This window comes from Megalobrama amblycephala, linkage group LG5 (genome assembly GCF_018812025.1).
Source record: "Megalobrama amblycephala isolate DHTTF-2021 linkage group LG5, ASM1881202v1, whole genome shotgun sequence".
NCBI lineage: Eukaryota > Metazoa > Chordata > Actinopteri > Cypriniformes > Xenocyprididae > Megalobrama > Megalobrama amblycephala.
In genome coordinates, this window is record NC_063048.1 from 20,395,939 (window position 1) to 20,423,908 (window position 27,970).

The following is a 27,970-nucleotide window of genomic DNA, read 5'->3' on the forward strand; positions in this document are numbered from 1 at the left end:
ATGGCACTTCAAATAACGATTATATCGATTACATCGTTACGCCACCAGGTGGTGACAAGTGACTGTTAAAAATGTATTTGACACTGAATCATTCATTCAAAAGTATTGTTTAAAAATGCTGATTCATCCAGTAAAGAAACAATCTAAGTAATGTAACTGAATCGTTCATTCAATTTTTTAATTGACTGTAGCAATTAACATTTTATCATAGTAAATTACATGTCATTTTATTTAGTTGTCTGTTCAGTAGTCTACTCATGGGAGAATCATGATCTCTGAGCAAGATCAGAAATTAATCCACATTGCCGTTTTGTTCAATCAAATGAACTGACTCTCTAAAATACATGAGACCTGTCAAAACTACTTTTGCATTTGATTATTGAGTCAGCTAACTGTGTGTGCAAATCGTTGCATATACAGTAAAACAGTGATGTACTATATAAGGGACCATTCACACAGAATGAATTTTTTTTACATTTCACCATGCTGCTTTTGTTTTTTGTTTTTCTATGGAAATGTGTACTTAATGGACACGTTTGATCATTGTGCTCCCATCGTTTGCAGCATCTTACACATTTGTAAATGCAAAAACGCATTCTGTGCAAACAGCTTTTTATACAATAAAACAAAAGCTGACGTGTAAAGTGGTTTTATTGTAGATTTATTGGTGCTTTTAAAGTTATAAGTCATGTGTAGGTAAGTGAGAACAAAGTCTACTCATTCACTTCCACGCTCCTCTTTCATTGGTTAGCGACACATCAACACTCATTTCTGGGGGTACGTAGCACTTCTGGACTTTTACTGTTTGGTGAAATGGTAGTTTAGCAGCATGGTTCCAATCCAAGCACAGGCCCCAACACTCTCCCCAGCAAAGAGTTGTCAGTTCTGTATTAGAGAGTCAGCCTGCAGTGTGTTTTAGCAGGACATCGCCATTCAGATCACCAGATGGTCCTTTTAACCCCTGCCCACACTGATCTCTTAACCCCTGTGCGGCCTTCACGTCAGCCCAGTGCAGACGCGTGTTGGGCACATCGTCCTCCACTTCAGGTTCCTTACGGGCACCGATCTGCGGTCGCGCCACCACGATGGGCAGAGGGCCCTGTTCGGCCCTGAACTCCACTACGTTCAGCTGCTTTTTATCAGCTAGATTCTGATGAGTCTCCTGTAGAATGACAGGGGAGAGGAAGTCAGTTATAAGCCTGAAAAACAAAACAAAAACAAATAAAAAACAGTGATGGATAGTTTCCTGTGATCGTGCAAACTTAAGGTCCTAGTGAACAATGGATTCGTCTGTAGTGATCTCTCTCTCTCTCTCTCTCTGCGCACAATTCCCACTTCTTCTGGGATCCAATCAGTGAGGACTAACGATTGCAGTGATGACTGGAATTACATGGATTTATCCTGAACTCTTTCCGTTTGTTTCTTTATAAAGTTGCTGGTTATCAAACCCAGCACAAAGTTTAAAAAGAGTATATTAAAACTTTTTTGCTTTGATCACACATTTGAGTAGCATTTCAGATTAAATAATTCACCTTCTACTAGTTTATTTTAATATAAATTGCTTTAAAAAGACTGCACAATAAAATCTTGTTGCGAGAGCTTACACAGTAACACAAAGATGACTGGCGCCACCACTTCAGCATGTTCCTGGAACAACATTCCCGTCAACCATCAATCTGATTTGAGTGTCAGAGTAAAGAATGGAGTAGGGGCTTGAACAACATTGTTATTTACCCATAATATGTTTCTGATTTAGGAGGTAATTAATGGTTGGGGTAGGGATAAGGGCTATCATGCCATCACAATTTCATTAGTTAACATTAAAATTAAAATGTGATGGGGTTTCCTGTTGAGATGAAAAGCTGTCTCGCGATATTGCCATGACAGAGCGTGAGGGTGAAATTAGGATAGAATATGTCACCGCTACATTTTCATTATGCCTTCACTGTCATTTTGCTTTTTATAGAAATAAAAACCATTTAATTCAGTTGGATAACGCTCGCTTCGATTCCATCCAGCTCATCCAACACAAGCGGCAGAGTCGTACGTAAAGCAGCAGGAATCAGAGTTCACTGATCACGTGACGAGAGTAAGTGACTGACAAGACCATGACGGAGGATTCATTGCTCAACAGAGCCTAAGCATCTGACAAATGTCTTATCTTGAAGAAGCTCATAAATAATGTACAGTTCTGAGGTCTGAAGAAACTCATACAGAAGTGAAGCCAGTCAGCTGAGTTTGTGGCAAAACCTTTTACAGTGCTTGGGTAATGTTGTGCAGACTATTTATCTAGTCATGTATTTCATCATTGAGGATTTCTTAAATAATCTCGTCTTGTTCTCGTGAACTCAATCTCGTCTTGTGTGCTAAATGTCTCGTCACGACCCTAACATTTATCAGTTAAATCTCAGTAATCTTGAGAATACAGCAAAACGAATATTTAAACCGGTTAAATATTAACATCTAAATTTCAACAATGGCATGTAGTCTTCAGTAAGTAGACATAGCTATATTTAAGCAAATAGTCAGTAAATAATCTACCAAAGACGTTGAAGAAGGTACACATCATACTTGGCAAAATCACGGTCGCTACATCAAACAAGCCACTGAGACGTGTAAAATGACTGATCTGATTATGGTAGGTTATGGTACTGTTGTAATCTCTCACCTGATTGGCCAGGCCATGGAAGAGAGCCCTGGTGATGTTGAGGAGGTTGACCGAACCTTCTACTTTTGCGTACATATCCTCTATCCCAATCAGTTTACAGAGAGTGATCACTGCCCGATGACAATGCAGACCATAACCTGATAAAGAGAAAACAACAGAGGGAGAAGGTAAAGATCTTTTACAATTTTTCAAAGTTTATTTAGTTTTTTACTTTTGAAAACAAAATTCAATTAAGACATTTTACTTGGACTTAAATGGCACAATTTAATAAAAAAAAAAAATAACATTAAAGATATAGTCCACCCAAAATGGAAATTCTGTCATCATTTACTCATCCTCACGTCGCACTATAACTGTACTTCTATTGTGAAGAGAAGATATTTTGAAGAATGTTGGTAACCAGCTTCAATTCCCATTGATTTCCATTATATTTTTTGTCCATACAGTGGAAGTCAATGGGAACCACAACTGTTTGGTTACCAATATTCCTCAAAATATCTTCTTTTGTGTTCCACAGAAAAAAAAAAAAAGTCATACAGGTTTAGAATGACATGAGAACAATTTTAAACACACATTACAAGATGTGTGTTTAACCAGAGTTGGTCCAATCATAACAGCTCCCAGCAGGTTTCATTACTAAGGTGTCAGAGGTGAAACGTGGACAATGAGGATTGAACTATTATCTCAGTTACCATCAGCCCCATCTCAAATATGAAGATCATAATTTCAGCTCTGATGTCTGGAATGAATTAAATCCATTGTGGCTCAGGCATGAAAGGAAATCTGATACTGTAGGAGGGTACTGTTCTAGAAGACATCTGCTTGACAGATTGAAATTTTTCCACTTTATCAACATGCAGTACTGACTGACATCACAAGTGATGCACAAAGTCACAAAATAAGAGATCGTCCCCATCAAAATCTGATCCAAAGTGGGCACAGTAGATGTATGCTACTACTAGATCTTAAAAACAAGTAAACAGGTCCTAAGTGAACAACAGAAACATGAAACAAAGTTATGGATCTGGAAATGTAATGCATGTATGTGGAAACGCACCCCTGCAGATTCTTATTTGAAACAAATCATACAGCAAAACATATATGACTAGCTCTGTAACATACTGGGGACACAGCTTTGTGTTAATGTGAGGTCAGGCCAGTTACCTTTGTTCTGTTTCTTCATTCTGAGCGTGGTCCTTTTAAACTTAGACTCAATGTCATGATATACTGCACACGAGAATGAAAAGATAGACATTAACAACACACAGGAGAAGGAGGCCGCGATCTAAATGTCATATGAAACTTTATCTTTCGAGTATAACTCTCTCATTCACTACTGTTCAGAGTCAGTAAGATTTTTAAAGCTGCAGTCTGCAACTTTGTGTTAAAAATTAAAAAATTATATAATGAGAATATACAACATGAATCCATTTTCCAAACCGTGTTTTTGTCTTATCCTGAATCATTATGGTACACTTATAATAAGTGTTTATATTCAGACTATTTCAGACAGGACTGGTAGGACCCGCTGCAGAGTATCACAGTAACTGCGTGACTCGCCATAGACATACACGGAGAAAAGTAGCTCCGGCTAGAATGTTCCTCCGCAAGACGCGTGCAGTTCTGTTTATTAACCGCTAGAGGGCCAAAAATCGCGGCAGCAGCTTTAATGTTTTTGAAAGAATTCTCTTACGCTCACCAAGGCTGCATTTATTTGATTAAAATACAGTAAAAACAGAAATATTGTGAAATATTATTACAATTTAAAATGACTTGTTTTCCCTTTCAATACATTTTAAAATGCAATTTATTCCTGTGATGCAAAACTGAATTTTGCAGCAGCCATTATTCCAGTCTTCAGTGTCACATGATCCTTCAGAAATCATTCTAAAATGCTGTTGAAAACAGTTGTGCTGCTAAATATTTTTGTGGAAACCGTGATACATTTTTTTCAGGATCTCAAAAGAACAGGATTTATTTGAAATAGAAATCTTTTGTAACATTATAAATGTCTCTACTTTTGATCAATTTGATGCATTAGTGCTGAATAAAGTATTGATTTTTTTTAATAAAAAAATCTTACTGACCCCAAACTTTTGAACAGTAGTGTATATAAATGCAATGTAATATCAGTAAATGACATAGAAAATATGGCTGAGGATAAATGTAAAAAATATTTTTAGTAAACAGAGGTGTTCAATGTATATCTCTGAAATCAAAAGCATTTTTGCAGAAGTTTTTAATAAGAGGCATTATTGTAAATTTGATTCAAATGTTTAAAATAAAATACAGTAAAAAGTGAATATTAATATTAATGATGTTGCTAAAGGTTATATAGCCAGCAAAATCAATGTGAATATATTATGAATTCAGTATATACCCCCCCAGCATTAAATGATGAAAGCCGAATTCTTCTCTCAAACTGCACAAGAGCACATATACAGAAGAGATTTACAATGTCTGTTTGTTATAAGATAGTCAGTGATGCACGTGTGTAACACTCGCATGCGCACACAGAGTAGAGTGTGACTCACTGGTATGGTTGTTGTATCTCTCGATGTAGTAGAGATAATGCATGGCTCGGTTCTTTGCCTGTAAAACAAAGCAGCGTGTTTAATGTCAAGATGATTTCACTGTAACCTGATTTGGTGGCTCTGACACAGATGCTTAAGGTTCAAATCTTACAAAGTGTATCATGGGAACTGAGGAGTTATTGAGCTCACAGCCTTGTTCTGTCATTATTATGCCCTTGAGCAAGTCATTTAACCTCAGGTTGTATCAGGGGGGAATTGTGCCTGCAATAAGTGTCCGTTTTGTGACTTTGGGCGAGTGTGAATTAATGTATGCATGTCATGCGGTGGCTTACTTTTCTAAGTGCGGTGTTCTTGTCTGCTGCTTTCCCCAGTGCAAACCCTGCAGAGAAGCAGAGAACAAAACAGCTCATCGACACTGATTATGGCCATTGTATTTTTCCCAGCCGGATATTAAACTACTACATTGTTCCATATACTTTCTGAACAACTTGTTGAGGCTGCTTTAATGAAGAACACCTGCTGTGAACACACAAGGCTTTCTTCTATTTTCTGTTTGTATGTGCTCACTTTATGGAGGACAGGCATGGCAGAGTGTAAGTTATTATTGATAATATTATAACAATATTTGATATTATTATGAATAATAATAAAGCACCTTCCCAAGTTTGAAATCGCTAGACTAGCAATAACAGAAAGATAAAACCAATATGCAAAATACAATCATAGTAAAAAAAAAAAAAACATATATTGCATGATATATACTGTATATAAATAATAATGATAATATTATTACTATTATTCATAATATAATACATTAATAATACATTTTTATTTATAAAGTATTATAATTTTTATGATATGGATTGCCATGTTATTTTCATGAGTGAATTTAAAGTGCCCCATTATGAATTTTTGAAAATTACCTTTCATGTAGAGTGTAACATAGCTCTAAGTGAATGAAAACATCCTGCAAAGTTTTAAATCTGAAAGCGCCATATATAAAGTTATTGTCTCTCAAAAGTAAGAGTCGACTCCGAGTCAATTAAACGAGTCGTTTGTAAAACGAATCCCAAGCCATTTCGTTGTGACGTCACAACGAAACATTAGCATATTTCCCGTCCACTTATTGCCGTGCAGACGCCAAGGAAAAATCTTTTTTTTAACAATCCCACAGCAGTACAATCTTTTGTTGTGTTCCCATCATTTTACTGACGACTGCTTCTCAAACCTTGGGGAGTTTAATGCAGGATTCACAAAAGGCTTGGTCTTAAAATATGGATCAATGCCCAGTTTATTTGAACCAGCTTGCTCCTTTGAATCTCAGCCTGTAAGTATGATTAATAATTGATGTTTAGATTTTTTAGATCATTCAAAATTCGTAGTTTTGTATGTTGTGTTGTGTAGCGTACACCCTAGTCCAGGGCTCGTCAACTGGCGGCCCGCCAATCATCTTCATCCGGCCCGCGGCACCTCAGTCTCCCTCCTCCTCTGTTTCTGGCAGTGCGGCTCAATTTGATTAGATACGTGGCCGCAGTGGCGCCTGCAGCTGTACGGCTATACACGCACTGTTTTTACCATGCACACTCCTCCTACTGACCTGAGAAACGTTTTCCGTGCGAATATTTCAGCAGTTATTATGCGTGTCTTGTATTTCTGTCGACTTTCTTTTCCGTGAATTGGCCAAATGCACTTGCATAACGATCTGAAGCGATTTGTATTCTGCTGCTCTGTCACTGAATAATCTGTAGTTGTTTCTCGGTCAGTAACAACAAATACAGAGCAAATAGCACTGTTTTCATGTGTATCAATAGTTTACTTTGAACTATGCAGCACGGCCCAGTGGATAACGGAATGAAAGCTTAAAGGAGCTGCGTTTATTCCTGGTCACCAGCCAACATTCCCAACAAGACTGATGAGGAAAACATGAAAAAACGTGCCATGAATGAAGGTAGAAGACTTTTAAATCCCAAAATCACCACCCTTATGAACATTTACCATGAATTAACTGTAAATTACCATGGTTTGTTGAAATGTGAAATCTTTATATTGAAAACTAATGTTAAAGCCAAATATATTGCAATATTTATTAGGTGGGTAGGGGAATATATAATTCATGTCTTTGTTAAGGTGTAGTCTGTACCTGTGTTTAGGCATTTTTTTATAGGCCTATATAACATATCATAATATAATATCATTTGACAGTGGTAGTGAGTAGCCATGTATGGTTTTACATGTGGTTACCAAGTCTCAATGTAAGAATATTTTCATTTAAGCCTAATAATTAATAAAATAATTTTTACCAATAAGTTTTTTTCCTTTGCGTTTTTATTATTATAATAGAGTGAAGCTCTATCTGTATTGTAATAGGATGTTAAGATGCTAGTTCACGCTAACTAGTTGAAGTATTCTCTCTGTAAACAGTAAACATCCATTTTAATGTCAAACAATGATATAGACATTTTTTTACTATGTTAATAGTTATGACGAAAAAGTCACATCTGGCCTAAATGTTTATCTTATTTTAGAGGTTTTCAGCTTCATTTGGCATTCTGATACAGTTCCCACAGGTGCACCTACATAAAGTATAACAGCGACGCTGCTATCATGCCTTATAAATAATGCGACACTGACCACAGAGAAACGTCCTACTCCAATCGAGATTGCGAATCAGTTTCTGGTTGATCGATTACTTTAGACGTATCATCGTCGGACTCGGGCTCAAATTGATACGGTAAAATCGATGCCATCTTTTCTGTCCATACATTGTATACAAATGTCTAGTGAATTAATAGCTGTCATTCAATTATGGCGATGGGTGCACGGTGTGTGAGTAGACCAATCACAAAGGATTGGGCCATCTGACCAATCAGAGCAGTGTAGGCTCACGGAAAGGAGGGGTTTAGAGAGACTGATTCTTTGAACTGCTTCTAATGAATCATTTACAAACTGAAGTGAAATTAAATGTATATTATGAGAAAACTAAAGTGTTTTTTGACCTTGCATGCATGTAAACCTGTTGTAGGAGACACCCAAAACAATATTTGGAACCTTAAAAAAGGCATAATAGGGGCACTTTAATGCTAAAAATGCTGAAAATAATAAAAAAAAAAAAAAAAGGTATACAAGACCCAAATCCAGATTAAGGCATTTAGCCTTTAGAGAATCATCATTAAAGGTGCACATGTCCAGATTTACCTGCAACTCCATTTCCATTGCCCACAGCAACCAGAGCACTGATGGATCTCTTCCTGCTCTCTTTGGCTGTGACGTTAAACACGCTCTTGACCTGTCAATCAAATGACAAACATCACATATGATTGCCAATAACTGGAGGGGATCAATTTCTGTACATGTACTTCTTTAAAGTAACCAGCAGGAGGCAGTACAAACCTTTTGGAACAGTCTAATATGCTACATGCTGCGGTCATTTTCTCGCTCTCTCTCTTTCTCTCTCACACACACAGGTTTGTTTTGCTATCAAAGTGAGGACATTCCATTGGTGTAATGGTTTTTATAGTGTACACACTGTACATTCAATCCCCCTACACTACCCCTAAACCTACCCATCACAGAAAACATTCTACATTTTTAATAAAGCATTTTAGTATGTTTTTAAAGCTATTTTAAATATCTCATGAAATTTTAAATATCTCAACTCATGAAATGTCCTCATTTCATGCTTACGTCATAATACCAGTGTAATACCCATGTCATTATACAAATTTGTGTCATCATAAATCACAAAAATACACACTCTCTCTCTCTCTCTCTCTCTAGGCTGCAGATGTGTGTGTGTGTAATTGCATAGTATAAAGTACTTATGCAGAATAAAAGCATTCTTGCTCCTGCTCCTTACTGAAATCAGTTATGTAACGTTTGCTGTAGGAGTATTATTGATATGATGAGATCTTAGTGCTGAAAGAAAAAGCCACCCACTGGCAAGAACTAAACATGTTCAGAGGAAGTTACAAGGTGGATTTCAGACTGTTCAAAGAGCTCAAACACAAAAGTTATATAGCTAATTATGTTCTAAAGCAGCCATCAGCAACCTTTTGAAGTGCCATATCTTATTTCATTATTATATTCGTGTGTCGAGTCATACTCTTATTCTGCAGAACCATGCATGCGGTAGCGTCTCCTCTTTATTTTATATAAAGTATTATTCTGACAGCTAAAAAAAAAAACTGCATCACTCAAAGTGCCACCGCACAACCCACTAGGCAGGTTATATGGTTTATCCACACTGCATAGTTCATTTGGACTGTTTGGCTTTCATACAGTTCGTAGGTTGTGTGAGGATAAGGATTACTACAAGAGGTAGTTCTGCATGCAAAGATGAGGGAGTTTAACATCTCTAAAGTAAACAGCTAATTAAAAAAGAAAATATGCAATGCCAATGCATATGCCAATGCATAAAATTGCCAAGGGTGGTCCTAATTAAATATTCAGTGTCATTTAATTTCACATGTTCAGCTATTTTTTTTTTCTGTTTATCAGTGATTCTGATGCTTTTGTTCACTTTTTGAAATCCAACTTTATACAATTAAACTCCACACTTTCAGTAAGATCATACTGACCACAAATGATCTGTTTACACTGTACATTGCAAAACTAATTTTACTACTTAGTCATTATTTTTTCCTAAATACAAGCCAGTAAAAGGTTTATCGATAAATGGGTTATTTCTAGAATCCAAGTATAGAAACAATCACCCACAATCCCATTTGCATCTCTAATGCTCCCAGGTTGAGATCCTCTGCATATGTGCATCCAATGAAGAACATGTGACTATATTAGGTGCTATATTCTAATTTGTGACACTCTCTTTAAGATCCACTGTAGTCATTTGCTTGGTTTCTAGATCACTGAGGTCTCGGTAATGGGACAATGTGCTGTTCAAATGGCAGCACTAAACAAAAATGATGACGGGGCACAAAGAAGAACAATGTTTACTTAAAAAGAGAGGGAGAGATGGGTGTGGGTGGGTGTGGGGGGGTGGGGGTTACCACCTGCATTTGGTCAGTGTGATGCTAAAAACACATGCCATCTGTTCAGACTGCTTAGACAAACACACACACACACACACACCTTCAGTAAAAGCAAAACATTTTTTGTCTGAAGGAAAACCGAACACAAACAGTTCCAAACAATGACAGAGGGTTTTATAGACACAATCTGCTCATTAGCTGTACATGGTCTAGGTCATGGCATTATGCAATCACTACAACCATTGTCCTAACCTGCAATTATCATTTTAATGAAATGCAACAACTCCACCTCTGTATGCAGCTCAGGGACAAGAAAATGCATATGAATGTGTTTGTCTTATGCTGAGCAGCCAGTACAAATTACATGTACTACAGCCTCACAACAAAGATATAATGTCAGACATATTAGTGAACCAAGATTATTAAATCTAGTTCTTCAAATTCCCCTTGTAATTACAGTAATTGTTTCCTATATTGTTACAAATTTGGGTGTCTCAGCGCTCACTTTGTACCTTCTACTACTTGCTAAGAGAGCATAACACAATATACACCACTTTGGTGAGAAACTTTAGGGAATGCATGTGTGTCAATTTAAGGATTAAGGATTCTAGTAACTTTACTGTATTTACAAAAACTACTTTGTAGGGGTGTAACGATACGCTCAGGTCACGATACGATACGTATCTCGATACGGAGTTCACGATACGATACGTATCACGATATTTTGAACAAAATGAAACTGAAATTCAAACAAGATTTATTTAAAAAACATTAACAAATTTCAATAATTGTCCTTGTTGTACACACAGACCTTCTGTATTCAAATTAACAGTTGAATAGGGCTGTCTGTCACTAAAATTTTTTTTTAAAATTTAACATGAACTTAGAATTATGAATAGGGGCCGTTCACATATCGCGTCTAAAAACGCGTGGAAGGCGCGGCCGCACCGCTTCTCCTTTTTTCCAAAGCGCTTGCGCTCCCGTGGCGTCGGTCGTTGCTATGCAACCTTGAACTGGGCTCTCCAAGAGGATCAGAGGAACAAGAGGATGTTTCTGCAAAGGATAAATGATTTCTAGCCCTTGCATTAGTTTTACTACGTGATATATTGATGGAGATAAGATATAAAAACCACCATGTACAGCTATGATCAGCTGTTCGGCTGAGCTTTTGATGTTTTGTTACGGAAAGGCCATAGCTGATCGGTTGATTCTTGTCACACACCTGCGGTGCGCTTGCGGCATTCTGAGAAGTTGAGAATTGCATGCGCGTCGCGACCGCGTTGATCCCATTATGAGCGCGCCTGCCGCGCGGCTACATTTGAAAATAATAACTGACTTGCACGCGCAAAAGACGCAATATGTGAACGGCGCCACAGAACTTAAAGCAAAGCATCGCAAGCGTCTTTTGCTTTTCTGTGAGCACAGCTGTTGCTGTGCACTGCGGTGAAAGAAAGCCACGACTTTTCTCACGCGACCATGCAAGAGACTGACATGAGAAACGTTTAAACCTGCTTGCAAGATTCAATGTGTGCCCGAAACACTTACTGAACTAGAGAGCTGATTGAGACACACCATCTACGATAAATCGTTACACCCCTAATACTTATAGTAATTTAAAAATTGGTAGCATTGGATCTGGACAGGAAGGATAACTCTGGGAGTTGGAAGGGGTGTGTCGCGATTCTGCCTTCTCAAATCGCGATACAGGTTCGTGGACCTGCGTATCGCGATTTCGATTTCATATCGCATATCGTTACAGCCCTACTACTTTGGGACTGCTATTTAATAGCCTTACATTAAAATACTGTTTATTCATCAGTGTTAGTGATATTCTTAAATTTATGTGTATGTTAAGTAAAGTGAGATGGTACTTTTTTTTTATTAAATAAATTAGCTTGGTTCAAAATCCTAAAAATTTGAGCCATGGTTTAATGACCATGGGAAAATGTGGGTCCCATGGCCAAAGAAGTTAAGAACCACTGGCGTAAAGTATACCAACAATTCAACCTTGACTAGAGTGTAAAATATTCATAATGCAAATTTGTAAGTAAATGGCTCTCTTTATAAATGGGCCACTGATTTATTGGTTCCCACGATTCATTCAAAACGCGAATTCAATCAGAAACACCATGTCGCTCAGAAAAGCACAATCGTTCTGCTATGACTTTATAGGTAACAAAAACAGACAATCTTGTGTCTAAAATATAACAAAAAATTTAACTCCCCATTTATTGAATGTTGTATAAAATCAGTATCACATTTGCACTCGTTCCCTATTCCCTATATAGTGCACTATGTGCCATTCACCATATAGAAAATAGTAAATGTGTGAACAAGTGACCGATTTCAGCCGCAGCTTCAGCGTCTATTTACAGTATATATATATTCAATTTTGCAGCGTAAAATGTATCTATAGAGTAGTGTCACAACAATATCAATGTAATAAACTTGACAATATAAAGTGTGACACTGTGAAATGGTGTGTAAGATGCAGGGGAATGAGATCATTTAACTATTACAAGACATAAGGGAGGCTAAAACTGTAAAAGTCTTCCTCTTGCTTTAATCTATCTTCATAACCATTCCATCTTTTCATCACTCTCCTCTAACTATGAGCCATATCTCCTCTGTCTGTCTCGCTCTCTCAGTCTTGCTCATGTATCATCCGCTCTAGAGCACTATGGCTCTCTTCCCTCTCTTTTGGCAGACGTTGCGTGTCCTTGGGAGAGGTTCTTGAGGTTTACAGGAAATATTTGGCTTAATTAATGTGGCTTTATAAGTACTTAGGCTCTTTCAGACTTTACTCGTTCCTTCTCTAGGACACCCTAGAGACAACGAGATGGAGGGAGGGAAAAGCGCGGCACTTTAAATGCATGTCTGATAATGTCACCAAGCTTTTCAGAACCACTTCAAATTAATCTGCATCCACTGAGATGATGGTCCTGAAGAACTGCAAAAAACTTCATTTCTGTGCAAGCCCTCTAGTCTGTCTGCACTGGGTTCTCTCAAAAGCTCTGGGGGTAATGTGAGGACAACACGCCACCATGTGCCCGATCACATGCGATATGTTGTTCTCCAGACTCAGAGCTAATGTGCTGGACACTGCAAAAGACTGAGGGGGTCTGACTCACAGTCTGTGGTGGTGCATTCTAGTCACTTTTGCCAGCGGCCCTAAAACGTCAATCAAAATGACAGTACAAGAGAGATTGGAAAAGACAGAACAACAAAATAGTTCTGTTCCAAAAACCAGTGAGCTGTCTTTGTAGGCAGTATTTTAAGGCATCACGGCAATGCTCTTGACGTGAATTCTGTTCCAAAAGGTAGGTAACTTTATTACGCAGCTTCCTAAAACACAAACTTTTGGCAGCATCGCAAGCAACCTTCACAGAGAAAGCAATCCTATAATGCACGGTGACAAAAAAATAAATCCAAGGTGGATTTGATTTAGTAATTATTGAATTAATTAATTGAACACTATGGAAGTATGTTTCCACCTTACATTGTTTAGGGTTAGATTTTCTTTTTTGAAAGAAATTACTCCTTTTATTCACTAAGCTTTAAACACAATAACTTGATCAAATGTGGCAGTAAAGACATTTATAAATAGATTTCTATTTCAAATAAATGCTGTTCTTTTGAACTTTCTATTCATCAAAGAATTCTGGAAAAAAATACAATTTTCCATACAAAATATTAAGTAGTATAACAGTGAGGATAATAATAAGAAATGTTTCTTGAGCAGTAAATCAGCATATTAGAATGATTTCTGAAGGATCATGTGACACCGTAGACTGCCGATGCTGAAAATTCAGCTTTTATCAGCTATCACAGGAATAAATTACATTTTATATTTTAATATTTTACAATATTACTGTTTTTACTGGATTTCTGATCAAATGCCTTGGTGAGCATAAGAGCCTTCTTTCAAAAACATTTAGAAGATTTTATAGACCCCAAACTTTTGAATAGTATAATCAAAATATTTATTTATTTATTTTTACTCGAGGCAGAAATGGGATTCCATACAAAATAAAAAGTATTAACTAAAAGAAAAACTTAAATAAAACCAAACTATTTCTTCCCAAGGTCTCCATGTGCTATGTATGTTTAAACTTATGAAAAGATCACATTTTTCCTCTCGAGTCTGTACTGAAATCCACTGATTTTCCCGTACTGCGTATGACACACACAGTTCCTGCCTACAGTATGTAAAGTGTTCAAAGTCATTTATGAGGTTCATTTCAGTTAAGAGGCTGGAGTGTAGCCACCGAGGCAGATCACTAGATTTTAAAACACAGCTAGAGAGAGAGAGAGAGAGAGAGAGAGAGAGAGAGAAATCACTTCACCTAAATCGTCAGCCTACAGTCTGATTCCTTGCAGTGTTCAGATAGGAAAAGAAAAAAGCTTTGGCTGTAAAGCTGTCCACTTCTTTGCCAACAAAATTTTATGGAAATGAAAGAATCAGAGGACAAAAGAAAGACAATATGGCAAATGCAGTAGAGTGAAAAGAGAGTAGAGTGAAAGAGAGACGAGGACCCGAGGTGAATTGCTGTACTGATTTCCTTTCTAAACTCAGCAACATTTCTGCCAAATGAGTCTTATGGTGCCAGCCAGGGGCTCTACACAGAGATTTGTTTATCAAACGTTCATTGTTGTGTATAATTAGATAATTCTCCAGACACTCCACACTACATGATAATTTTGTGCTGAGCAGATTTTATGCCCCAGCTTAGGAGTTCAAGAGACTGGTTCAGAAGCTCTGAGATACACGAATACAATCACACACGAGGGAGATGCACACACCAAACAACAAACATGATTCTCCTGAATTCAAAAATGATGAAATGTTGCAAATATCTCCAAAGCACATCTCTTCTATCATCTTTTTTGACATCATCACTAACACACTAGCTCTGTTCCAAACCTATTTAGCTACCTACCAAGGCAGCATTTAAAGCCTTTTCTCGACATAAAAGCTGTTTCCAAATAGTAGGCAAAATTTTGTTGCCTTCTGAAGCAATTTACCTAATTTTGGTAATTCTAAGGCAACGCAGTGTGTATCCTTTGTGGATTAAGCAATCCAAAAATGCACTGTGACGACCTCAGTGAAAAGAAGCCAAGGGAACAATTAAGTGTTACATATATTCTAAAATGTAATTTATTGCTGTGATGGCAAAACTGAATTTTCAGCATCATTATTCCAGTCTTCAGTGTGACATCCTTCTGAATATGCTGATTTGGTGCTCAAGACTGTTATCAATATTTAGCACTGTTTATTTAATTGGCATCTTTTCTATTGTTTATTTGTGATATTGCTTTTAGTCTGATTATTTGATCTCATTTTATTACAGACTGTTTACTTGACTTTAAATTATATATTAAATGTATGTAATGAAACATATTATAATGAAATGTATACATTATATATTATATTCATTGTGAGTATCATAGTGTTTGTAGCAAAAGCTAGTTTGCAACACTCATCTGTAGAACAGCCTTTATAAACGACAAACATCTAAAACATATTTAAAGGTGCCCTAGAACTTTTTTTAAAAAGATGTAATATAAGTCTAAGGTGTCCCCTGAATGTGTCTGTGAAGTTTCAGCTCAAAATACCCCATAGATTTTTTTTAATTCATTTTTTTAACTGCCTATTTTGGGGCATCATTAACTATGCGCAGATTCAGGGCTACTGGCCCTTTAATTCTCGTGCTCCACGCCCACGGAGCTCGCGCTTGCCTTGAACAGTGCATAAACAAAGTTTACACAGCTAATATAACCCTCAAATGGATCTTTACAAAGTGTTCGTCATGCATGCGGCACGCATGCGTCGGATTATGTGAGTATTGTATACTGTTATATTGTTTACATTTGATTCTGAATGAATTTGAGGCTGTGCTCCGTGGCTAACGGCTAATGCTACACTGTTGGAGAGATTTATAAAGAATGAAGTTGTGTTTATGCATTATACAGACTGCAAGTGTTTAATAATGAAAATAGCGACGGCTCTTGTCTACGTGAATACAGTAAGAAACGATGGTAACTTTAACCACATTTAACAGTACATTAGCAACATGCTAACGAAACATTTAGAAAGACAATTTACAAATATCACTAAAAATATCATGATATCATGGATCATGTCAGTTATTATTGCTCCATCTGCCATTTTTCGCTGTTGTTCTTGCTTGCTTACCTAGTCTGTTGATTCACCTGTGCTGCTCCAGAAGTTAATGCCTGCCCTTGTCTAATGCCTTTCATAATGTTGGGAACATGGGCTGGCATATGCAAATATTGGGGCGTACACCCCGACTGTTACGTAACAGTCGGTGTTATGTTGAGATTCCCCTGTTCTTCGGAGGTCTTTTAAACAAATGAGATTTATATAAGAAGGAGGAAACAATGGAGTTTGAGACTCACTGTATGTCATTTCCCTGTACTTAACTCTTGTTATTTGACTATGCCAAGATAAATTAAATTTTTCATTCGAGGGCACCTTTAAGCGAAAAAAAAAAAAAACTAAACAAGTACATGAAATGCAACATTATGAAAACTAAATGTGTTTTTAATGCAGTTTCATGTTTACAAAATGCATGGTTCTGTTCGTACTCACCTCTATCACGCGTGAGTCAAAATCTTCGTAAGTTTCTAAAGGGAAAAAAAGGACAAAGCAAAGTCACAACTTTTTATAAATGACGATAAACACCAAAGGTCATTAGCACAGGTTGAGATTGCTGAAAAGGGCTCACACAGCCTATTTGTTTTTGATCAAGGACAGCAAACGTGTTAAATGAGATTATGTGAGCGTTCTGTTATGACCTCTAACCCCAAGGCTCTGTGGTTGCTGCAGTAACTCATTACAGGTGTTTCATTTTGCTGGCAAGAGACAAGCATATTTCCTCGATTTAAAGGAGGGGGTGTTGCTGTTGAGACTCAGGGGTGAGAAGTTGTTGGAGCAGATCTAGACATGATTTAGACTCGAGGCCTCACAGTCGCTGGGCAATCCATCACCACGACTACAAGAGATTGCACCTACATCCCATCGGCCAATCAGACGGCAGGAAATCCATTGTCGCGGCGGAACAGAGATGAACAGCTGTGTAAATTACAAGGAGATTGCACTTTCTGCATCTCGTTTTGCCATGTCTGAGTGTGTGAGTGTTAAAGCAACCGTTGTATGTAAATGCAGGCGTTTCGCCATACATCTTACTATTTGGCCAAAGAGTGTGTATACACCCTTTTTAATCAAAGTGTTTGACCATTTCATCAAGTATACATCCATACATCTCCTTGACCAAGCATTTTCTGTAGAATGGGACAAATCAAAAAGCCGTCCCCCTGCACACACCTCCATTGGGTCCTGGATCCAGCGGGCCCAGGCTGATCCCACCCCAGGAGTAGCCGGTCCAGCCCCTCTCTTTCTTTATCTTGGTCTTCCTGCGTTTTTCCCATTCATCCCTCTGGCGTTGCAGGGTTGCTGCCACCTCCTTCTGCTCTGCCTCTCCCCGTTGCGAGGGTTTCTGGACAGACCCATCCTTATATACCGGAGTATTCAGACCGGGCCACAGGTAGCCAGCACGACCTGAAGAGGACACAAGAAACCATTTAAGTAGATGCACTCAATTTTACTATAGGTTCATACCTTCTTTCAAGAAAAGCCTCCATGAGAGAGGGAGAAAAATAAATCGATAGATTCCCCTGAGGTTGTTTTAAGTGAAAATAAATAATGCCACTCAATAACTGTGGCACTCAGTGAGTGATGTCAGCTTAGAAGAAGGTTAGATTCCAACAGCAGATATAAACCTCTAAACTTGAATCTGAGCTGTGATTGATATTCATTAACTGGTATAGTGGGCGCAAACACCTCAAGAAATGCTATGGACTAAAATGGACAGCTAATGGTTATTGCTCTAAGCCATTTTATTCTAGTGTTGGCCTTAAATCTGTCCAAAGAAATCCAGATCTGGCGGGTAATAAAAGTAGTTCTTTTTTAAGGAGTTTATTATAAAAAACAGCATTTTCCTTAATGTTTGATGTACTAAGCAGACCAGAGCTGCACGATTAATCATTAAAAGATGAATCAATCTTGATTCAAACACCCACACACTCTTATTCCAAAATGACAATGATTCGGCTATGTTTTTTAAACCAGTTTTGATCACAGCAAACTTTGAAACTTGAGTTGGCACTGCTGCTTACCCAGAGAGAGAAGTTGTCATGTATTGGTATGATACGTCTTCACAAACAGACTTTTCAAAAACACAGTATCATTATTTTTGTGTTAAAAACATTTAAATGATCAAGAATCATAATCTCTATTTTAAACAAAAACATTGTGATTCTCAATTTATTCGGAATCGTGCTGCTCTAATGCAAACATACCTTAAACGTTCACTACACAAGCTCACTCAGATAACTTGTATGCTGTAAAAACAGTCATAAAATGTAGATCACCATTTACTTGCCTACACTTATTAATGCTTATACAGTATTTCTGATGAATGGTAGTGTGAACTATAATGGTAAGGATTAGCTAATTATAACAGAGATAATTTACATATAGAGGTCTTAAAGTAGGAAATAGTATTAAAAACAGCCTGTTCAATTCTTTGGGTGAGATAATGACATAATGTGGTCATTAAAAGGGTCAGTTAGATTTTAAGGGCCAGATTTACTAAACAGGGCAAATTAGTGTGAGCGCAATTCCTAAAAAAGCGCCAATAGGAGTGGAAAGCTCTGCGCATGATCTACTGACGACGTGCACATTAAAGGGTTAGTTCACCCAAAAATGAAAATTCTGTCATTTATTACTTAACCTCATGCCATTCCACACCAGTAAGACCTTCGTTAATCTTTGGAACGCAAATTAAGATATTTTAGTTGAAATCCGATGGCTCCGTGAGGCCTGCATAGGGAGCAATGACACTTCCTCTCTCAAAATCCATAAAGGTACTAAAAACATATTTAAGTCGGTTCATGTGAGTACAGTGGTTCCATATTAATATTATAAAGCGACGTTAATATTTTTGGTGCGCCAAAAAAAACAAATAATGACTTATATAGTGATGGCCAATTTCAAAACACTGCTTCAGGAAGCTTCGGAGCATTATGAATCAGTGTGTCGAATCAGCTGTTCGGAGCGCCAAAGTCAGGTGATTTCAGCAGTTTGGCGGTTTGACACATGATCCGAATCATGATTCGACACGCTGATTCATTTATGCTCAGAATCTTCCTGAAGCAGTGTTTTGAAATCGGCCATCACTAAATAAGTTGTTATTTTGTTTTTTTTGGCGCCCCAAAAATATTCTTGTCACTTTATAATATTAATATTGAACCAATGTACTCAGATGAACCGATTTAAATATGTTTTTAGTACATTAATGGATCTTGAGAGAGGAAATGTCATTGCTCCCTATGTAGGCCTCACTGAGCCATCGGATTTCAACAAAAATATCTTAATTTGTGTTCCGAAGATTAACGAAGGTCTTACGGGTGTGGAACGGCATGAGCGTGAGTAATTAATAACAGAATTTTCATTTTTGGGTGAACTAACCCTTTAAAGAAGCAGCCAGATCATTTCCATAATGACCAACGCATTCTACCAGTTAGCATCTGGTTTAAGACATGCTTTTTTGGGGCAGTAAATAATGGCGCAAATACCAGTAAATTGACGAGAGCAAACCTTAGTAAATCACCTTTGCATGATTCATTTAAATACTCTCCTCCCATAAATTTTGCATCTGAAAGGGAAACTCCTACAAATGCATATGCAATAAGTTCAGCCGCATAAATATGTCCACGCTTTTTCAGCACTATTTTTTCATTGTGTCATTAGTAAATGCTGACAGTAGTTTTTTAACAGCAAAGGAAGGTTTGCGCTGGTGTAAATCTGTAAATTAGTAAATCTGGCCCTAAAACTTTTATTCAACAAGGAAGGAAGCACTAAATTGATCTAAAGTGACAGAAAAGAAATGTATAACGTTATAACAGATTCATACATTAGTGCTATTCTTTTGAACTTTCTATTTTTCAAAGAATCCTGAAAAAAAAGATCATGGTTTCCACAAACATATTAAGCAGCACAAATGTTTTCAACATTGATAATAATAAGAAATGCTTGAGCACCAAATCAGTATATTAGATTGATTTCTGAAGGATCACGAGAAAACAACTGGAAAATTCAGCTTTGCCATCATTGGAATAAATCTTAATAATTTCATAAATTCTTTAATAATTTACTGCATTTTTGATAAAAATAATTGCAGCCTTGGTAAGCATAAGAAAGTACTTTCAAGAAAATGTATGAGTGGACTTTTAATGCAATAAAAATGTAAACCAAGGCTCCTTAAAATGTTTTAGTGTGTTCTGTCAATGCTGTGAAGCAGGCAAAGGTGAGATGATGTTGTGGGTAGGATGTACCTTCTCCAAGGTTCTGGCCTCTGTTGAGATCTCTCTTCATTTTACGTTTGGTTCTCTTTCCTCTTCCCTTTCTGGCACCAGCACCGGACTCGGCTAAGACACCCCGCCAGAGCTCATCAGCTGTCACTAAGGGAATAAATGGATGTGAATAAAATTACACACACCTACAGCCACATCACAAACAGTCTATTAGCACTCAAACATGCACAAATAAGGTGAAGAATGAATAATATACCCTTAGTATTGTTTCAACCTGTGTATTTAAATAACGACTGCACACTAAAAAGTAAATTTCAGCTGTTGGTTTTACCATGCAAGTATGAACTTTCATCCATATTATGTGTGTGTGTGTTTAGATGGGTTGGGTAATCTGGGACGTTGGGAGTTGTTTGATGTTGTTCTGATTTAATTAGGACTTAATTAGATGAGACCGAGAGGCCTGCCAGACCTAATGAGGCATCCGATTCCAACAAAAGCAGTTCAAGAAATATCATAATTCTATCTGACAACCAAACATCCCCGATACACACCGATGCACATAAAACTAAAGCATTCAAAAGCACACTCACGTTGGTACACTCAACCACACCATCTGCAAGCGAGATGCTGAAGGCATATCCCTATGCAGTTCTAAAAGTTAAAATAAAGTTTTTGGATGCACAATTGTCTTTATAATTATAACACTTTCTTAAGCTTGCATTATTTTAATGAAGACAGCTTATGTCTCAAAGAGCATGTCATTATAAAAGCAGACAAACAAAAGAGATGAGGGAACAACCATGGTTGCATATATTAGAATAAAAGAGCTGTTAAGCACATGTTTTTGTTTAATTCACTCAAACTAAGTCATATTTATATTCAGATTTCATGGTCCAGCAAAGATGGTTTGTGACTTTGCAAAACACTGTCTGTGCATCACTTCTACAATATTCTAACTAACAAGATTCATGTAAGCAAACCATGCCCCATGACCTGTATATGTAAAACGTATAAGTAATTGCTACCATCTGAAGATACTAAAAATACACGAGACTGGAGAGTGGACTGTAGGCCAATTATATGCTCTTGTTCGATGACATGGAAATAAAATATATATATATATTGACTTGTTTTTGTGTTGTCTATTCAATCATCTTCCACACTAATGTAATACCTAAAATTATTTTCATTTAATTTAATTAGAGTGCCTTCATTTAATTAATCAACGTATGACATAATTAATTTAATTAAAAAATAATAATTTTACAGACCATTTGAAAAGCTATACTTGTACCATACTTGTAAAGCTGTGCTGAGATTGCGCTATGAGGATTACAAACGTGTCAACTGTCACTCAGCAGATCCTTAAAGCAACAGTACCTGCAGAGATCACCTAAAATCATCTAAACAAAGCATATCATAGCATGCTTACATTTGTTGAAGAAGCTTGAATGTCTGTTCTGCTGCAGGGCGGCAGTGACTGGAGCATACTGGGTAGGACTGCGTCTTGCCAAGTGGGAGAGGTGAGCAGCACCCCCTAGAGCTCTCAGTGCTCCAACACCTGTTGACAAAAGAGACAGACGGCAGGCCATTTCTTGAAGTGTGCATGAAATGGAAATTGCGATAGTCTTTTCTTCTCTATTGTGACATATATGAGAGTGAAACGGCTTCTCAAACACGAGAAAATGTAGGGTGGAGTCTTGATTTAGTCCATCTGGAATTTATTATGGTTTGCTATTGTGAGTGACATGTGAATGACAGCTTGCCCCACCTTTGCAGCAGTAAACACATCATCAGAGATGTCGCTGATGGGAAGTTATTTTGAATAAAAATGACAAGTGCAGATGAATTAAAAAAAAAAATAATGATGTGCGCACGGATAAACCGTTTATAACAAATTCTGCTATCTTCCATAAAATATAAGAATTGTCAGTTTTGATTTCATGGTGACTTTAAAGGTGCCCTAGAATCAAAAATTGAATTTACCTCGGCATAGTTGAATAACAAGAGTTCAGTACATGGAAAAGACATACATTGAGTTTCAAACTCCATTGCTTTCTCCTTCTTATGTAAATCTCATTTGTTTAAAAGACCTCTGAAAAACAGGCAAATCTCAACATATGAGATTTAATATTAATGGGATCATTAATATGTACGCCCCCAATATTTGCATATGCCAGCTCATGTTCAAGGCATTACATAAGGACAGGCAGTATTAACATGTTATTAACATTATATGTTTAACATTAGCATGTTGCTAATGTACTGTTAAATGTGGTTAAAGTTACCATCGTTTCTTACTGTATTCACGGAGACAAGAGAGCCATCTCTATTTTCATTTTTAAACACTTGCAGTCTGTATAAGGCACAAACACAACTTCATTCTTTATAAATCTCTCCAACAGTGTGTAATGTTAACTTTAGCCCATTAGCCATGGAGCACAGCCTCAAACTCATTCAGAATCAAATGTAAACATCCAAATAAATACTATACTCACATGATCTGACGCATGCATGAAGTACGCATGGTGAACATCTTGTTAAGATCCATTAGAGGGTTATATTAGCTGTGTGAACTTTGTAAATGCACTGTATTATAGTTGAGAGCGCGCGATTTAAAGGGGCCACGCGCTGAATCTGTGCATAGTTAATGATGCCCCAAAATAGGCAGTTAAAAAAATTAAAAAAAAAATCTATGGTGTATTTTGGGCTGAAACTTCACAGACACATTCAGGGGACACCTTAGACTTATATTACATCTTGTAAAAAGATGTTCTAGGGCACCTTTAAAAGCACAAATATGAGTTCACCATGTATTCCAAACACATAAACTGTTTACAATCACTCCATCAGATCACCTAAGATACAAAGCAGTTACAAAGACAATAACAACCAGTGGTGTAAAGTATTTGAGTTAATGTAATTAGTTACTGTACTTAAGTATCTTTTTGGCTACTTTGTAGTTTGACTGAGTACGATATTACCAACTTTTACTCTCAACATTTTGAATAAGTATATGTACTCTTTACTCCAGTACATCTGTGATGAGTAAAGCCTGGTTCACACATTTTGAAAATCTTAAAAGATTCTTCTGATCCTAGGCTAAAATCTGTAATCTATGATTGCTGGTTTGACATGTTTGCTGACAGCTGATTAATGACCATTGAGATAAAATTTTACATCTAACTAAATTCTAGTAGTGTCAGGAGATTTCACGCACAGTCCTGCAGTGTAACTTCTATGTCAACCATCAAATGAAAGACCAATAGGAGAGCTGAACCTGATGACACAATTAGTGAGACAACAACAAACCACCACTTGCTCCACAGAAACGTCTTGAGATTGATTTTGTTTTGCTATCCACCATTTCTATCCCAAATATAATGCAGCTCACAGACACCAAAAGTGTCACGGATTTATGACATAAAACTCCGGACGAGTCTTCTTGCGTGCATCCATTTTTAACACATCTTGACTGACATTAATGACAACTGAGATCCTAGTACAACTCATGGTCGTACGGTCTGACAAGCAACAGTGGTAAAGGACTATTATAAATCATACAGTGTGCAGTGCACTCGGCTTAATGCTATCACTCGTTACATTTTGCATGGCACCTCACTTTTTCTACATCAGTTTATTTTTGCTACAAAAGAAGCAATATTGCCATCTACAGAGCACTGAAGGTTCTATATCTTGTGTGTTTTGCTCTTACTCACCCAAACTGTGAGTGCATTAGCAGGTAGTTGTGAATCGCAGGTGTTTCATACATGAGATGCATGGAAATTAGGGGTGTAACGATACGCTCAGGTCACGATACGGTACGTATCTCGATACGGAGTTCACGATACAATACGTATCACGATATTTTGAACAAAATTAAACTGAAATTCAAATAAGATTTATTAAAAAAACATGAACAAATTTCAATAATTTTCCTTGTTGTACATACAAGATCACATTTCAATAAAATAAATAAATATAAAATTTTAATAAAAACCTTCTGTATTCAAATTAACAGTTGAATAGGGCTGTCTGTCACTGAAATTTTTTTTTAAATTTAACATGAACTTAGAATTATGAATAGGGACCGTTCACATATCGCGTCTAAAAACGCGTGGAAGGCGCGGCCGCACCGCTTCTCCTTCTTTCCAAAGTTATTATTGCTCCATCTGCCATTTTCGCTGTTGTTCTTGCTTACCTAGTCTGTTGATTCACCTGTGCAGATCCAGACGTTACTGGCTGCCCTTGTCTAATGCCTTTCATAATGTTGGGAACATGGGCTGGCATATGCAAATATTGGGGGCGTACACCCCGACTGTTACGTAACAGTCGGTGTTATGTTGAGATTCGCCTGTTCATCGGAGGTCGTTTAAACAAATGAGATTTATAATAAGAAGGAGGAAACAATGGAGTTTGAGACTCACTGTATGTCTTTTCCATGTACTGAACTCTTGTTATTTAACTATGCCAAGGTAAATTAAATTTTTGAATCTAGGGCACTTTTAAATTAGGACATTTAAGTAGCTTTTATAAACATGGCTTAGAAAAGAAAAAAAAACATCACTGGTGCGCATACTGAGACAAAACAATGGCACTGACATATTTTAAGATAGTGCAAGTTGCTTTTAGTTTAGACAGCTCAAACATTCATTTTAGTCTGGCATTAGCTTAAGCCTTGTCCGGTTTCATAAGACTTTTACTGAAGTCGTATTAGAACTGGTGACTTGTAACTTGTAATGTAGTCATTTTCACTGTAAGGTATCTGTACTTTTACTCAAATATGTTTTTCAGGTACTTAACACTAATGATAAAAACAAAAAAGCCCAAACATATGATATGGAAGATTAAAGTTTCTGAAACAGCAATATTGAATATACATAATACAATAATCACATGGAAACCTTCCATACTAAGCAACTGCTTACATGAAGTTCTCTACATAATGTCATCTCAAAACTCTCAAACTTCATATTTAAGATAATTTAAACGAGATTGTGCGCACAAGATACCAAGTGAACATACGATAACATGACATAACTACACATGTTTCAAATTTCAGAGGGCAGTATGACAGATGACTGACAGCTCTGGCAGAGATGTCTATGGTGGTATTTAGGCCAGATATTTTGTGCTACCTATATGATGATACGTCATTTTAGAGATATGTATTTACTACAAGAGTTTTATAAGACAAATAATCATTTTACTTCTGCTCTGACAGGGACCGCTAGCATGTTCACACTAGTTTTTCTTCAAACATCTTATAATCTACACACTCTTTACATAAGCTCTCACCAAACTCAAAGACAACCGCCAATACTATCAATGCTGTTAAAAAAAAGTTCATTCAACAAGAGTTATTCATCAAAGCGCACCTTCAAATGACAACCGGAGGACACAGCACAGCCTTGTGACCGCCGCCATGTTCGGATGCTGAGGGGTCCTTGAGCGCGAGCGTGCTGTTCAAACGTGTGCCTGCCCAGAATTACAGGAAGAGTCGTTGATCTTTGACAAATTACATTATATATATATATATATATATATATATATATATATATATATATATATATATATATATATATATATTTTTTTTTTTTTTTTTTTTTTTTTTAAGAGAATGGCAGTTTCAGTTTTTACAGGGCATTTTCAAAGACAATAAGGAATATAACGAAAATCTATAGTATAATTGTAGCAGTATAGCCTATCTGATTGATTTTAAATAGCTTCATTATCTTCAGAGTGGTTAAATGTACAATCACTGGGTGCCTTTGTCAACACTCAGTGATTAAGACATAGTTTAGTAGCTCATAAAGTAAACTGGTTTTAGAAATGTCGACAATATGACTTTCAGGAAAGAAATCATGGTTTTGGAACATGAAAGTGAGTATTTTTATGTAATCCTCTTTTTTTATGGCTATTTTATCAAGCGTATGTTATAAGTACTTGGGCCTAATTTTGGATGTTTAAGCCCACGCATGGAATTACCCCATCAAAAGATAAAAATGTAACATTTGCAATGAAGAGCTGAGGGCTATGATCTGGAGCTCTCTCCAGGGCACGCATTGATGTCTGTGCTGTCTTCTGGGACATTACACCCATCTGCGCTCTTCCTGTGATACAGCATTAGAGTGGAGGATTGACACCTGCATGCTCAGTAGAGACGACTCATATCAGCAGCTCCATATCAGCTGTAGTCAGACTGTGTCCTGCTCAGGTTGTGTCTGGATCACAAGGGAAGCAGCCAAAGAGAGGCGACTAGAGGGTCTGAATCAGTGCAAAAGTGCTCATAAAGAGAAAAAAGACATAAAGGGAAATGAATAGGGTAAGAATCTGCGTCAGATTCCACTCCCTAACACAAATTTGGGCACTAGCAAGGGCTTCTTTTAAAAACTGGTACATTGGTGAATCAGTTAACTGTGGCATGGTTAACTCAGACATTACACAAAATAAAATTGGGTCTTTCTAATCTTCTTATATCAACGCTTATTCAGGGTTAGTGTTTACTAAAACTAAAACCATAAAAAACATTTTCACTTGAAATAAACTATCTGAAATGAAATAGTTTTTATTTTAGGCAACATTTCTCATGTTTTTGTAGTTTAACTTGAATTTCTAAAATAACTAATACTAAATAAACTAAAACTAATAAATAAAATTAATATATAGCCATATATTTTAAAAACAACACAACAAAATAATTAAAACTTTATCTAAAATTACAGTGAAATCAGAAAATATAAAAATAAAATCAAACTATTAACAAAACTATAAGATACACTACTTAACACTGTTCTGATAGTACTTTTTTTTGTTTACATATCCTGTACATAAGGAAGGAAATATAATTTCAAACGAAATCTGGAAAAAAAACCAATATAAGCTATATTATGTAAAAACAGCCTTTGTCTTCATACATTTCCACTTGTGATCCACTCGTGATTGTCTTCTGGCAAGGGACGTGTGGCAAATTAGCTCAAAAGGGAAATAAATGATCAATCATAACTCGTTATAATTTATTATAAATATTTGGATCATTTAATAGAACTAACTTGATGTAGCAGAATTAATAGTACAATCAATTAACTTGCATGTTTGTCCTCATTATTGATCATCTATTAAATTATATTTTCAGTCTTTCAAACATTTCATTGTTTTTAAACATTATTTTTGGGACAGCCATGGAAATGGCTCTCTCACTAGGCAGTGCACTTGCTACTGAACTAAGGAGCTTACTGAGACGTATACTCAGAGAAAGAGAAAAGCAAGGGGGCAAGTACAGAGGGTGAAGAACCACTCAGTCAATTCAGCTGGAGAGAGGGACAGCACAAGATAACAGCAAGGAGAGGCATGAATGACAGGATAGAGGGGAAGGAGGAGAG

General features: G+C 36.8%; 1 protein-coding gene across 1 annotated transcript; it reads right to left on the minus strand.

The window, feature by feature from the left end:
- Positions 1–645: 645 nt before the first annotated feature.
- On the minus strand, positions 646–26,091 carry mrps5 (mitochondrial ribosomal protein S5). The gene is given in 12 exon segments (XM_048191127.1): positions 646–982; positions 985–1,162; positions 2,669–2,805; positions 3,833–3,895; positions 5,203–5,260; positions 5,535–5,581; positions 8,398–8,488; positions 16,804–16,838; positions 17,539–17,772; positions 20,610–20,735; positions 22,021–22,149; positions 25,967–26,091. Coding segments are annotated over 12 exon segments (1,191 nt in total). The 5' UTR covers positions 26,016–26,091; the 3' UTR covers positions 646–938.
- Positions 26,092–27,970: the final 1,879 nt, after the last annotated feature.